The 14,988-nt window shown below is 55.2% G+C and overlaps 1 protein-coding gene across 1 annotated transcript; it reads left to right on the plus strand.

Moving 5' to 3' along the window:
• Positions 1-8,492: 8,492 nt before the first annotated feature.
• LOC146394839 (uncharacterized) lies at positions 8,493-14,618 on the plus strand. Its single transcript, XM_085008473.1, has 6 exons — positions 8,493-8,534; positions 8,790-8,862; positions 8,996-9,220; positions 13,060-13,675; positions 13,963-14,091; positions 14,287-14,618. The coding sequence occupies exons 1-6, from the start codon at positions 8,493-8,495 to the stop codon at positions 14,429-14,431; spliced, it is 1,230 nt and encodes a 409-aa protein (XP_084864599.1). The 3' UTR covers positions 14,432-14,618.
• The last annotated feature ends 370 nt before the right edge of the window (positions 14,619-14,988 follow it).

Consider the following 14,988-nt stretch of genomic DNA (forward strand, 5'->3'; position numbering starts at 1 on the left):
AAATGTGTATACGGTGAGCCCAATTTTGTGAAACACGAATGACAAAAATACTATACATTTCCATATGTGTACATAGACGGATGTCTGTATTTGTTTATATTAAATGACATGGGTCACCTGAAGGTGGAGTGGGAGGGGTGACGTGGAGGTGGGCAGAGCGTTGGGGCAGAGGAGAACCAAAACAAACCCAAAAAGCGCTAAAAAAAGTCTGCGCCATCATCCCAGGATGTTTCATATGACCACGTTTGTATATTTATGTAGGAAGAAAGAAAGTAAATAAATACTTCTACTCACAAAAAAGAAGGCAAATCATAGTCATTTAGCCCACCTCTACCAGAAACAGATCAAAAGCACAACCAACGTATCGGTCAGGACATAGATGATTTAACTGACAATCTGAAAGCCATTAAAGACGCTGTGTTCACTACAGAGAGAAGATAGAGGTTTTTTTCCCCACATCAACCACATACTAGGTCCCAACAGAAGTTTCAACAAATCTCAAAGAATCAATGTCATACAAACTACCTTCTCGGACCATGATACAATTAACTTTGAAACAATCTTAAAATGATAAGGTCAAACACACATATGTTTAGAACCTTAAAGTGCACCCCTGAATAACTCGCTGCTAAAAGAGCCAATAATGGGGGACTTGGTGAAATATTTCAAAGTGAATGGCAGTCAAAGTCCATATCGGACTTATAGGAGGCCGTGGTTCTCAGAGGGAACACTGTAGCCTTAAATACGTGTAGTTAACATCCTGAACGACTGGAACAGGAGAAATGGAAAATCATCCAAAGGACGCCAGTGTCATAACAGCTGCTGGCAAGATCCACCAGGGGATGTGAAAATTAGGGAATGAAACTTTAAGGGAAAATGGGATCGGTGTAGAGCCTCAACTGTCTCCCCTAAAATGTTTATTAATTACCGTAGTGGTTTTAGCGTAAGTCCACGAATTCTTTGCTACTCCTCCCTCCAGAAGACGAAGCTCAATTTTCCTCCCCTGAAGGGTAGGCTGGACTCTGCTACTCCTCCATAAGGATTTGTCGAAAGGGAAAAGAGCAAGTTTGTGATGGGGAAACCGGCCAGACACCACCTAAACCAAGTGGGCGAAGTTAACCTCACCAGTGCTGAGGCTCGCTGACATCACATCACCCCGAAAAGATTTGGTGAGAAGGGCAGTTCCCCAAACTGCACAACTCGGTCTTATCGTGAGAAAACTATCAGACGAACCCAAATCAAGGGACATTCTACAAACGCCCAGACAGTGCTCTTCGAAGTGTCAAGGTCATGAGAGACAAGGAAAGACAAAGAAACGGTCGCAGATCAGAGAAGACTAAAGAGACGCGAGAACTACATGCAGTGTGGTCTCCAGGGTTAGGCTGAGCCATTAGCGTAAAAGCTGCGGAAATCTGAATAAAATCTATAGCTTAATTAGTAGTACTGACACAATGTTAATTCTGCATTTTAATAATGCACCAGGATTATGTAAGATGCTAACTCTAGGGGAAGCTGGTTGAAGGGTATACGAGAATTCTCTGGAATATCTTGGCAGCTCTTCTGTAAATCTAAAATGATCTCAGACAAAAAGTTTAAAAAATTGAAAAGGTCTAAAAAATCATGAACGACTGAAAATAAATTGCGTCCGAGTCATGAAGCTAGTAAAACATTTGCAGAATAAAACTAAACAAAACATTAAAGAGGAAATATAAAGATAAGAGCAGTTATTAATGGGGAATTCCCACTGTGGCTCAGTGGAAATGAATCTGACTAGTATCCATGAGGACACAGGTTCAATCCCTGGCCTTGCTCGGTGGGTTAAGGATCCAGGTTTGCCGTGAGCTGTGGTGTAATTTGCAGATGCAGCTTGGATCTGGCGTTGCTCTGGCTGTGGTGTAGGCCGGCAACGGCACTGCAGCTCCTAGTCAACCCCTAGCCTAGGAACCTCCATGTGCTGTGAGCGTGGCCTTAAAAAGACAAAAAAAAAAAAAAAAAAAAAAAGCGGTATTAATGAAGTAGAAACAGAGAAACAAGAGAGAGGATGTAAAAAAATATATCTTTGACAAACGAGTGCGTTAGAAAACTTTAGCAAGATCGTGGCGGAGACCTCTGGCTGTCATCCCCATCTCTGGGCTCCTGGCTCCGGATCCGGATCCGGAGGGCCGCAGCCCAGAAAAGGACAACGTTTCCTGGTCTCTCCTTTCACTAGGAGCAGTCATGTGACTACGTTCTGGTCAATAGGCTGTCAGCAGGGAGCCTTTGGAAAGTAGGAATTCTTTATTTTTTTTAGACTATAGCTGCTAATGGTTGGGCAGTTTGATGCTCCCCGATTATCTTCTTCCAGTTTGTAGTTTCACTTTGCAGCTCTTTGTGCTGTCTCCCCCCCCCCCGCCTTTTTTTTTTTTTTTTTTTTTGCTACAGTGGCTATTCATTTTAAAGTCGTCATGCTACCAGAAAACTCTAAAGTAAAATAGCACAAAAGGTTAAGATTGTTAAAGTGGGGTGGTGGATATTCAAGGGTCTGTTTTACTGTTCTCTAAAACTTTTCCGTACGTTTGAAATATTTTTCTGCATACACATCTCTACTTATGGCTACACTTTCTTGATGTCATCTTTCTCCTCCCCTCAGTCCTACTTTCTGTCCCCTAGGCATGCCAAGCTCATTTGTGCCAAGCTCACTTTAGGATCATTGCAATTGCTTTCCTGCTCAGACTCAGAGGATCTAGATGGTTCATTCGGAGCCTCAGAAATTAGGTTATTTCTGTGCCAACTCGCCCAATTAACGAGTCCAAATAGTTAATAAGATGCACACAAATATCCACTTTGGGCCCTACAGCCACCAGATCTAGAAGAAAATGTATGGGGGGGGCAGGGAGGATCATGAGGAGTTTGCAATTAACAGATACACGTAAAATAAAGAACAAGGACCTGCTGTTTAGCAGAGGGAACTCTACTCTATATTCTGTAATCTCCTATGAGGAAAAAGAATCTGAAAAAGAATACCTACAGCTATACCTCTATCATCTATCTATCTATCTATTTATCTCTGAATCACTTTGCCACACACCTGAAACAGCACACTGTAAATCAACTACATTCAATACATTAAAAAATAAAATTCACATAGTTTTAAAAAAAGACAGTGCAACGTCCTGGCCCTGCGCCACTTGCAGCCCGGCCCTGCGCAGCCCTCCAAGCCTCTGGCCTGGGCCTGCTGCTCTCCCGCAGGACCCGGCTGAGCCAGCCCGTGGGCCGTGGAGGTGAACGGGAGGAAGGCCCGCGGTCTGCCGCGCAGAGGGGCTGCTGGGCTGCCGGGCGAGGGCAGCGTCGTGAATGTGGGCAAGGCAGCATCAGGGGCCCCCGGGAGACTTAGGTCCTGCTTTGCCGAGGTGCAGACCGTGCTGCAGGCTGGACGGTGGGCTCCACCTCGAGCGGGACCGGGGGAGGGGGGTGGACGTAGCAGACAGAGGGCTGGGCCAGGTCCTGTTCCCCTGCTCACCTCACCCAGGAGACTCGGGTTTTGCAGATTAACCATGGAAGCCCCAGCGGCCCTGATTATGCCCCTCATAGTCACTGCAGAGACGCCCATAGTCAGCCACAAAAACGAAGCAAATAGTGCCCTCTGCAGCAACACGGATGGACCCGGAGCCTATACCAAGTGAAGCCAGTCAGACAAAGACGCCTACCCTACGATATCACTTATATGTGGAATCCAAAATACGATGCAAATCGACATATCTATGAAACAGAAACAGACTGGCAGACATAGGGAACCAACTTAGGGTTACCCAGGGAAAGGGGCTGGGGGAGGATACACTGAGAGGCTGGGCTTAACACAAACACACTACTACACAGCCACATAAAAGAGAAAACGAACTGGGGCCTGCGTAGAGCACGGGAAACTATACTCAATCCTCCGTGAGGAGCTGCACGGGGAAAAAGAACAGTGTGTGTCTGATTCACTTTGCTGTACACCCGAACCCAGCATAACATTGTAAGGCAACTCTACTCCAAGAAACTTAAAAAAGGCATCATAAAATCTCAGCTTTAGGAGTTCCCGTCGTGGCGCAGTGGTTAACGAATCCGACTAGAAACCATGAGGTCGCGGGTTCGGTCCCTGCCCTTGCTCAGTGGGTTAACGATCCGGCGGTGCCGTGAGCTGGGGTGTAGGTTGCAGATGTGGCTCGGATCCCGCGTTGCTGTGGCTCTGGCGTAGGCCGGTGGCTACAGCTCCGATTGGACCCCTAGCCTGGGAACCTCCATATGCCGCGGGAGCAGCCCAAGAAATAGCAAAAAGACAAAAAACAAAACAAAACAAACAAACAAAAAAAACCAAAAACCTCAGCTTTGCAGGTTGGGGGGGCCTAAAAGGTCACCAATCTTGGGCTCCACTGCCCACTTGACACCCACGTCTAGCAGGGCTTGGTCGCTTGATTGGAAGCCAGCCAAATCTGTAATCTTCTGCCTCTAGCAGCAGCTGAGGCCCCTGCACTGCATTGTTGGCACTAAGTAAGAAGGGTAAGCAGCTGGGTTCGGGTTCAGCCATGGGGCCAGGAAGGCAGTCCCCTTGGAGGGGGCCCACAGGGACGGCCTCCTTCCTGGCCTCTCCTCCAGGACAGAGTGGCAGCTCCTCTAAGGACACCCCCTTGCTAAGAGCCATCAGGCCAGACTTCTGAGGCTGCTCCCCGTGCTCCAGGCTGGGCTCCCCTGAAGCCAGGCTCTTCCTCCCTCTCAGACTTGGCTCCGGTTCGCCCCTTGGCGCTCCCGTCGGATCTCGCCTCCAGCATCCCCGGGTCTCGACCAAGGAGCAGGACGGACGCACCAGCAGCCGCTCTCCGCCCCGCACGGGGCTGTGCTTTGCACCCCGCATGTGGTAAGGACCAGACAGAAAGCACCTCAGCAGAGGGCTAATAAAAGACTGATCCAACTCTCAGTCAAACTATTTATTTTAATCATGTTTTATTTCCTTTCGTTTACAGATTTTATTTCGTGTTCTTATTTCATTATGATTGATTGTATAACACACTAGAGGTCAAAAGAATGAAGCGTACCACTGTGCCCTGCCTGGAACCTCTCCCTTCTCCCGGACACACTATTAGCTGGAAACACTAAGGGCAGTAACTTTGTGTGATATGATCCCATTCAGGCTTTTTAATGTGTGAGTGTGATGCATTTTACACACACACACACACACACACACACACACTAGTGGGCCCGTGTGTGTTAATATGTGCATGCATGTGTGTGATGTCTGCCTATATGTGTGTCAGGGTGTGTACGTGTGACCAGGTTTATATCTGAGTGTGTAAGGTGTGTACATACTTGCTTTTGTTGGGAGGGTGTGTGTCCGGGTGAGAGTGAGGTGCACACAGGACAAAGCGGGGAAGGAAGCGGGCCCCCCTGCTGGGAAGGCCTCTCTCTGGAGCGTGGGGGGAGGATTGGGGAGCAGAGGCTTTCGCGTTGACTTTCATTTCTCACTTTTTAAGCGTTTGGAGCCCGTGGGACGCTTACTTTCACTTTTGTGTTTTCAGTATTTTCAAGGTTCAGGGCCCAACTCAGCCAAGGCACGTCCTGCATTTCTCCAGGCCTGGGAGGAAAGAGTGGACGTGAGTTGGTGCGGCCAAGCCCAGGGGCCCAGGGGCCCAGGGGCCGGGTCTAAGGAAGACAACCGTGGGCCCAGAAAGCACGCCGAGGCCGGGGAGGTGGCGGGCTGGGGGCGGGGAGAGCTGGGTCACCCCGGGAAGAAGACCTCAGGACCCTCTGCTGTGCAGGGACCCGTCCAGCTCAAAGGCCCTAGGGGCCCAGTAGGTCAATAAAACCAACTCATGTTCAGAGTAACGTGCCCGCGGCTGGAACGCTGGAATCCCAAGCAACCCTAACATCAGGATGGTTTGCAGGTTGCAGTGACCTCGCGTCCTCTAGGTGACAACTCCAGGGCTACGAGGCCCTTAAGTCTTGGTGCCCTCAGATTCATCAGCTCTCTAGAATATCGGGGGATGCACGGGAAGAGAGCGAAAGTGAAGTACAAGGCTTCCTACGTGTAACTTGGGTCCAGCTAGGGGAAGAAAGAAGCGAACAGGTGCCCCGACGTCCAGGAAGGTGCCTGCTCTTATTCCCACACTCCGGACACAGACCCGCTCAAACCGCTGTGGCCACTTTGTGGCCATCAGCAGGCCCCGGCCCTACAGGCCCCTGCCGTCCGGCTGGCCAGCAGTCCAGCGTCACCCTGAGAGTTCTCATTCCCAGCCCGACTGGCTCCTGGCTGTGCCAAGCTCACTCCCACCCAGCGAGCCGGCCCGGCGCCGTGCCCTCTGCTCTTCCCAGTCGCCAGCCTCCCTGGACGGTCATGACCTCCGCACGGGCGCCCCGTCGAAGCCTCCCCACTCTCATGTAGCCATTAAGTCAAGCATTTCTGCTGGGCCCCCCCAACGGCTGCCTCCGTCCTCACTGTAGAGGAAGCAGGGACTTCACCCACATTTCTCAAGAGTATAACAAGCGCTGCCCCTACCCGAGAGGCTAAGTAAGACATCATTCTGGCCTGCATGGAGCCCACAGGCTGTTGGCATAGACAGAGAAATAATCCAAAAATTACAGGACTCAATGGCAAACAATAAGGTTAGGGCAGCTGGAGTGCCGTGGGCACCCGAGGGAGCTCCCACCTCGGGCCGGGCTCCCCGTGCTCCTGAGTAGAGTTGAAACAGAAAAGGTTTCGCTCCTTCCTCCCGGCTCATCCTTCTCCCAGCACTTCGGCTGCAGGAATCCTGGGCGTTTGCGGGGGCAGGGGGCAGGGAGTGGTGGGGGTGGGGGGGCAACACGGTCACAAGTGTCTTTAAGATCAGCTCACCAGACGCCTCATCCTACAGGAATTCCCGCGAAGCTCAGCCCAGGCCCTGCCTGCGACAGCCCTTCGCCCTGCGGGCGGAAGGCAGCCGTGAGGGTCTAGTAAAAAGCACTTGGTACTGGACTTCACTCGTCTCCGTCCCTGCCTGTGACCCCAGCGGACTAACGGGACGTCACCATCGCCCTGAGCACGTCTTCACTCTCAGGGGACGGGACTCCAAAAGCTTGGAGGATGAGGACCGCGGCCAAGCCTGGCGGAGGGGGCCGGAGGTCCCGGTGGGCTGGCTGTGCTCCCACCCGCGCCAAGGGCTCCAGGCTCGGCCGCGACTTGGACAATCGCTAGGAGGCGGCCCTGCCGGCCCCGGGCTCTGCGGAGGAGGAGAGAGGATGGCCCCAGCGCAGGAAAACCGCACCTTCAGCTCTGACTTTATTATCCTGGGCTTTGGGGACCTGGCTGAACTACGAATCTTCTTTTTTGCGTTCTTTCTGATCATGCACCTTGTCACCCTCGCAGGCCACACCACCATCGTGCTCATCACCCTCTTTGACTCCTGCCTCCAGACCCCCATGTATTTCTTCCTGCGAAACCTGTCGGCCATCGAAATTTGCTATACTTTGGTCATCGTCCCCAACATGCTGGCTAATTTCCTGTCCAGGAGCCAGCGGATGCCCTTCCTGGGCTGTGCCCTGCAAATGCATCTCTTCATCGCCCTGGGCGGAGCGGAGTGTTTCCTGCTGCTGGTGATGGCCTATGACCGCTTTGTGGCCGTCTGCAAGCCCCTGCACTACAGCCTCATCGTCACCAGGGTGCTGTGTGTGCGGATGCTGGCTCTGGCGGGCACCGGCGGCTTTGCCCTCTCCCTCACGCTCACCACCCTGATATTCCTCCTGCCCTTCTGCCAGTCCCATGAGGTCAATCACTTCTTCTGTGACATCCCCGCCCTGCTCCTCCTGGCCTGCTCGGTCACGCGGGCCAATGAGGTCGCCGTCTTCCTCGTCTGCGTGTTCATCCTGCTGGTTCCCTTCTCGCTGATCCTGCTCTCCTACGGACACATCCTCGCTGCCGTCCTCAGAATCCGCGCAGCCGAGGGCAGGAGCAAAGCCTTCTCCACCTGCGCGGGCCACCTGCTCGTCTCTCTTCTGCACTACGGCTGCGCCATATTCATCTACATCCGCCCCAAGGCATGCTACGCCCCGGAGCAGGACAAAATCGTCTCCTTGATCTACACCAACGTGACCCCCATGCTCTACCCTGTGATCTACAGCCTGAGGAACAAGGACGTCAAGGGAGCCCTCCAGAGACTGCTGGCGAGCCCTGGGCGCAGGAGCTGAAGGGAAGCTGCGTCCTGCGCCCCTCCATCTGGTTCGGTGGGCACCCCGCCCTGACGCCCCCTTCTCTGTGCTCAGTGGGATGCAACAAGTGCCGACGCCCTCCCTCCAAGAAGGCGGCTTCTGGGGGCTTCGTGTAGGTTTCACTGTCACTTCGAGGACAAGCCCACCCACCAGGGACACAGACACTGATAGAACACAAAGCAGCCACTTGTCTGGCCAAAGAGCCAGCAGGGAGAGAAGCCCAAGGCCCCGAGCCTGCCCAGGAGCTGCAGCCACATCACCAGAAAGTGGCCTGGAGATCACTTGAGATGCATGCGACAATGCAAACGCCCCAGCGGCAGCCCGGGAACATCCACATGCCGGTGGCCCCCGAACGAAAAATAGAGAAAGGCAGTGTTTGCTGCCTCCACCTCCACGCCCAGGCTGAGGACACGGGCCGGGATCCGGCCTTGCCTGCAGCAGAGCGCTTAGCCGCAAATAATTCCTGAACGACTAATCAGGCACCGTATTAATAAGACTAGAATAAAACAACTGACTTGAACGCAGTGGTTACCCGACAGGGAGGAGGGACCATCCTACCCCAAGCCGGGCTCCCCCACACGTGGTTACACGGTCAGGGACCAAGCAGCCTTGATGACGCGTCGCTGGACAGCCGAACAGCACGACCGCCTCCCTCCCCGGAGACGTGGAGTTCGGTCAAAAATACACTTTCTCATGGCCTAAGCCCCCCAAGCCCCGCCCGGACCACAGAACTGCAGGCGATTGCCCCCCCCCCCCCCCCCGGCGGCCCCCCTGAAGTCGCCCCTCCCACTGCCTCCCTCAGCGGCCCGAGCCCACCTCCTCCCCAAAGGGGCCCACAGGCCACCAGACGAGACTCCACCAGAGGCCCTGTGTGTCCTGGTGACAGTCGCTGCTGTGGATGCTGTGTGGGCAGAGGCCCGTATTGAGACCAAATGGAATGGGCCCTGTCCAGAGCAATGCGGGGGTCCCCCTCAGGCAGCACTTGCTCCTGCGCCCTCAGACCTGGGGACCCAGGTGGCCACTCCGGGTTGGTCAAAGGGAAGGTGACATGATCACTAAGTGACATCTACATGGAGAGGGAACGGAGGTGCATGTGAGAAAGACAGCACCCACGACATCGCGCTCCAGCCCATGTGACACCCTCATGCAAAGGGGACACAGGCCCCCCTTTATGTGGACGAGTTTAGATGGGTGCCACACCCCAAGTCCCTCCCCACCTTCGGAATAACCGAGTGCGATGTTAACGAGTGTTGAGTGGGGGTTTTATTTTTTTATTTTATTTATTTTTTTGTCTTTCTGCTATTTTCTTGGGCCGCTTTCGCGGCATATGGAGGTTCCCAGGCTAGGGGTCGAATCGGAGCTGTAGCCACCGGCCTACGCCAGAGCCACAGCAACGCTGGATCCGAGCCGCGTCTACAACCTACACCACAGCTCACGGCAACGCCAGATTCTTAACCCACTGAGCGAGGCCAGGGATCGAACCTGCAACCTCATGGTTCCTAGTCGGATTCGTTAACCACTGCACCACGACGGGAACTCAGTGAGCGGGGGTTTTAAAGCGCTGTTCTCTCCTTGTGTGCAAAAGCACAGGCGCCCACGGCCTCCTTCCCCCGGGCCGGCCTCGCCCGCCTGCTCCCAGCTGCCTCTGTCTCATCTTCTGCTTCCTTCCAGGCTCAGCCCAAGTGCCTTCTGGTCCACAGTCCCCTGTGAGTTAGTGCCTCGGTCCAGGTCACACTTGGGGTGAGCGGATGTCACTGGCAGGGTTCCCGTCCCCAGGGCCTTGCTGTCCACGAGAGGAAGGCGGGACAGCACCAGACATACAGCCTCGGGCGGGTGGGGAGGGGACAGAGACAGGCAATGGGCTGAGGGTCTGGGGGCACCAGGGGGCCCCAGGGGCCCCGGGCAGGAGGGAGACCCTCTCCTGGGCCGGTGGGACAGGGTGACATGGTGATAACCCCCTGACCTTCCCAGCAGAGGGATCTGCTTGGGCTCCAGGTCCTACAGGACACCCAGCTGTAGGTGGCTACACTGACTAGGAGCGCAGGAATTCAAGAAAGACTTGTCCATTTAACCATCGATTCCTTGAATTTATGTGCCCTGGCCCTGTCACCTCTTGGCCTTAGTCATGACAGATCACATGTTTGAAATGCAGTTGCTATAAACAAGTCTCCGCTGATTCAGAAATGCATAGACCTCGGCTGATACGCAGCCCCGAAGTGTTTGGAGCTGGCGCTCCTGAAAGGAGGGCCCATGGTGTACGGAGCGGCTCCCGAGCACCGAGCTGTGTGCATGGGTTTTTTTGTGTTTGTGCACACGGGTGCCTGTGTACGTGAGCAGTTACGAGGGGCAGAAGAGCAAAATGCGTCCTCGTGTAATTCTGATGAAACGCAGAGGGAGTCAGCCGTCAGCTGTCCTCTGGAGGAGTAACTCTCCAGGTAGAACAAGCCATGTGTGTGGAAATTAGGGTTGCTTTTTGGAAGCAGCTCAAAGTCACAAAGCCAGGCGGGGCTGTGCCACGCCGGCCCTGCGGGGCTCAGCCTGGGTCCCGAGGCTCAGGACCTCAGGGACAGCATCACGGCATCCAGACGAGGTGCCCATTAGCAGCACTTTCCAAGGGAAGTTCGGCCTCCAGTGAATTAAAGACGAAAATGAAAACTTCAGCAAAGTAGCTCACTTGGGAACTAATTAGAAGTTTTTCTGAACAATTTCTGAGGAAGTTTCTTAATTTTTTTTTCGGCTTACAAATGTAATCCATGCTCACTGTCAAAAATAGAGAAATATAGGCGAGTTTGGAAAAGAAAATAAAGGCCAATCAGCTTTTACCAAAATGAAAACGTCGGTATATTTCAGGATGAAATGGACTCATTCAGTGTCTACTGTTTAGAACAGTGACCGGAACGTGGTCGCCACCCAGTCAGTGCTGTTGGTTATTCTTCTTCCATTGCTTGTAGGCTTAGAAACGTCCGTTCTCATGCAGAAATCTAATAAAGTTCATCTAATTTTTCTTCTGGTATTTTCATTTCGACTTCACTGTGTGTATGATACATAAACACCTCCTTGTTACAAACAGTGCATATAGAACAGAAACACGTGGCCTCAGTGTGGCTGCATTCCTTCACGAAATCCCCCCCCCCATGTTTCACTGAGACGTGTGATAATGGCTTAATATTCAGGGCTCAGTACCCACTCCTGCTCCATCTCGCTCAACCACCAGTCGCGTGCACCAAAGAATCTTTCCTCCAAAGGAGAAGAGACTGAGGCATTTATCTGGGGAATCGCGGCCACACTGGCACACAGCCGTGTCCAGGGTGGCGACCTTCCCTGCACTTCCAGCCCCCCTCCCCCCTGCACTGACTGGATGGAGGCAGGAAACAGCAGTGTGAAGTCAGAGGGCATGCGCAGTGCCAGGCTCAGACACTCAGCACCATCCAGGCTGTGTACCCCTGTCTGTGGAAATACATAGGTGCAGGAACAGGCAGCCTGGAAATGATGGCGACCACATCCAGTCCTCCTGAAATCTGTGGCTTGGACCTAACATCTCTTTCCAGTGTTTTCTCTTGAATTCCTTCACAGCCACCTGCCGTGGCCTGTTCCACTGTTATCCTTTCTCCCCACGCACGTCAGCCCTGTGGGGACGAGCTTTCTGCCGGCTTCCTTCCTGCTGTTGCCAGTTCCCGGCATGGTGTGGGGCACAGAGACCCTCCGAACAAATCAAATGCTTGCCCCACCGTAGCAGCTGGAGGTGCTGCGCCCCCACCCCCAAACCCCAAGCCCAGACCAGCAGAGGTGGAGCAAGAGCCAGCTTTGGAAAATGACGTTTTTATTGCTATGTTTGCAGTGGCTTTTAGCACAGTAAGCGTCCCGTGGGACCCCCGCCCTCCCCGGGCCCCGCCCCTCCGCCGACGTGGGGTGTGGGGGAAGCTTTCCTAGGGCGCGCTGGCTGTCTCGGGATGGGATGGGACAGGACACACGCGGGTTAAGGGAAGCTGCTACTTGGAGGGCTTGAGACGCGGAAAGTGCATCGGCCTTTAGCTCGCAGGCGGGAACCACACCCAGGATCCCCTCCCAGGGGGGTGCCCACCTGGGATCCCTGCAGCAGTGGCGCCCAGCCCAGGGGGCAGGGTGTGGGCGAGCCTGAGCTTGGCAGGGGACTTGTGCCAGAGGGGGAGTATGGGGACAGAGGTGCACACTTACCCCCCAGCCCTGCCGTGACCCCCCCCCCCGCCGTACCTTTCCTGTTGACTTGACCCCCTTCCAGACACAGAAGTAGACCAGCACCCAGCAGGCCAGCAAGACAAAGGGTCACCTCCCAGTTGAGGGCCCCTGGCATATCCAGGCCCCCAGAACGGGCAAGACGTTGTTCTTGGGGGAGGGCGAGCCCGTGAGGTCGGTGTCGGCAGAGGCTCGGAGTGTCCCGGGGGTGGCGCTCCCCTTCCTGCAGCCCTTGGGTCCAGCAGGTTCCTAGTGGGCACCTGGCCGGCCAGACCCCAGCCCGCAGGGTGGTCACTGCAGTTCGTGAGCCTGGAGCCCAGGACGCCCCCTACTCCTCCGCCCTGTTGCCAGGCTGGCAGACATCCCTGGCCTCACCCGCCCCCCCACCTCGCCCGCCCTGGCACACACACACGCACACGCACGCACACTTGTGGGAGGCCCGAAGGGCCCGCCAGGCGTGGCCCATGGGCGAGTGGCTCATTCCCAAAGCTGGATGACAGGGGACCAGCGGTCAGCAAGCTGGTCACACGTGAGGTTGGCCAGCTCGCAGCAGACTCGAAGGCGCCAGCGGGCGCAGGCTTGGCGGGACTCACGTGCCCAGAGGCCTCGCCAGCGGGATTTCCGGGGCGTGGCGGCAGGGCCTTGTTTGCGCAGGCGCTCGGGGCGCCCCCGTGACGGCAGCTGCCAAGGGGCGGAGCTTCCTGAGGGAGCCCGACCCCCTCAGGAGGCTCTGCCTGGGCCTACAGGGCGGACGTGAGGCCGGAGGAGCCATGCAGGCCGCAGCCCCGGGCGCGGGCGGTGAGGCCAGAGGTGCCGAAGGCCAAGGCGGTCCCGATGAACCTGGTGGCCCAGATGGCCCTGAAGGGCCTGAGGGCCCCGGTGGAGGTGGCGCGGGAGAGGCGGGTGCCGCCGCAGGAGAAGCCCCGCGGATGCCGCACCCTCCCGGGCCGGGCGGAGACGCCTTGCTTGTGTTGGGTGGGCATGTCTTGCCAGGGCCTGGTGGACACGCCGCGCCGTGGCCGGATGGACAAGCCGTACCAGGTCTGGGTGGACACGCTGTCCCCAGGCCCGGTGGGCACGCCGCAGCAGGACCAGGGGGACACGCCGCACCGAGGCCGGGAGGACACGCCGCGCCGGCGGGGCCCGGGGGACACCCCGCGCCAGGGCCAGGTGGACATGCTGGGCCGTGGCCTGATGCGCACGCTGCCTCGGGGCTGGGCGGGCATGCCAGGCCCACAGCCAGAGGGCCAGGAAGCCAGCTGTTCCAGTTGTATCCTATTTGAGGCATGCCCGGGTGGCCAGGGGGCCAGACCTAGGAGAGGCAGTGGGATGGGGACGAGGGGGCTGTGGAGGGGGATCGGTAGGGGGACCAAGAGGGCTGCAGGGCCTGGCCTGGTGGGGGTGGGGAGACGGTGGGGGAAGGTGGCCTGGAGGCGGGGACCTGATGGGAGAGACAAGGGTTAGGGCCGGAGGGGAGGCAGGCCTCGCAATGACGTGAAGGACCAAGGCAAAGTCCAAAGTCGGTATTAGATGGGGCCTTAACCTCACCTCCACCAGCTCCCTCACAGTGCCTTTCCGGTCGCCCGTGGAGGCAGAGATGGCCCGCCAGTCCCTGGCCCCATCTACCCAGCCCTACCAAGGGCCAGTACGCAAGGAGCTCGTAGTGTCCAGCAGTGTCCTAGCTATGTTCGTTCTGAAAGGTGCCGAGGGGGGAGGTTAAGGGCGGCAGGTGGCCGGGTCGCTCTAGTAGTGAATCGGAGACCCGCAGAGATCAGGTCTAAAGGTAGACATAGGCCTGGGCCTGTTACCCTCTCAGGGGCAGAGAGAGATCGGTGCAGACTGAGCGCATTTAACTCGGTTTTCCTTTCCCCTTGCTTTTAGCCGGCTGACTGCTGAGGACCCTGGCCAACTCCGGGTTTCCAGCACCTCCTGTCTCAACCGGCTTTCCCTGCTGGTTTGGACCGTGCAGCGCTTTGTGCCCCAGTTTTTCACGAAGCCTGGGCCAGGAAAGGGGGCCTCAGATTAACCGGGCCCCTCTTCCTAATCCTTCCCCAGGACATTGATGCCCACGCCAGGGGCCACGTTATTACGGGGCCCCATCGTTGCCTTGTACTGGCCTTTGGGCACTCTTGGCCCTATTGTTCGTTTCCCTGTTGCTGGAGGAGGAGGAAGCTTACGTACTTGTTACAGCAGGAAATAAATCGGAACGACTATTCTGTGTCTGAGTGTATTTTCAGGTACTATACCGTCACAGTTTCTTGCCTTTGTCCTTGATTCCAAGGGGAGGTTCTGGGATTCAGACATCCTACTAGTACAAGGTAATTAAGGGCAATTAGGAAATGGAAGAAAATTAAAATGAATTATGTCCTGTCATTCAGCATTAACTACTGTATTTTTCAGTATTAGTTTTACAGTTGTATTTCTAATGCAGTTTTTGCAAGTTCAGGATTAAGTTTTTCCTGAATTACTTTCATGTACCATACGCGCTTTCTCTCTCTCTAAAATTTCTGCAAAAACACGTACTTGGATGCGTAAAAGAAGTGCTATAATGTAAGTGTTGGACATTTAGTATATTCATATTTT

This window comes from Sus scrofa, chromosome X (assembly GCF_054392235.1).
Source record: "Sus scrofa isolate SSC_HxYL_T2T_F1_AM1 chromosome X, Sscrofa_HxYL_maternal_Yorkshire_Landrace_v2.0, whole genome shotgun sequence".
NCBI classification, from domain to species: Eukaryota; Metazoa; Chordata; class Mammalia; order Artiodactyla; family Suidae; genus Sus; species Sus scrofa.

Excerpts from the sequence above, each read along its gene's own strand:
- LOC146394839 (XM_085008473.1), top strand. The coding sequence starts at position 8,493 with ATGCAAACGCCCCAGCGGCAGCCCGGGAACATCCACATGCCG. Across the intron at positions 8,863-8,995 it reads TCCCTCCCCGGAGACGTGGA|CGGCCCGAGCCCACCTCCTC; the intron begins GTTCGGTCAAAA and ends TGCCTCCCTCAG. Across the intron at positions 9,221-13,059 it reads GACCCAGGTGGCCACTCCGG|GCGCTCGGGGCGCCCCCGTG; the intron begins GTTGGTCAAAGG and ends TTGTTTGCGCAG.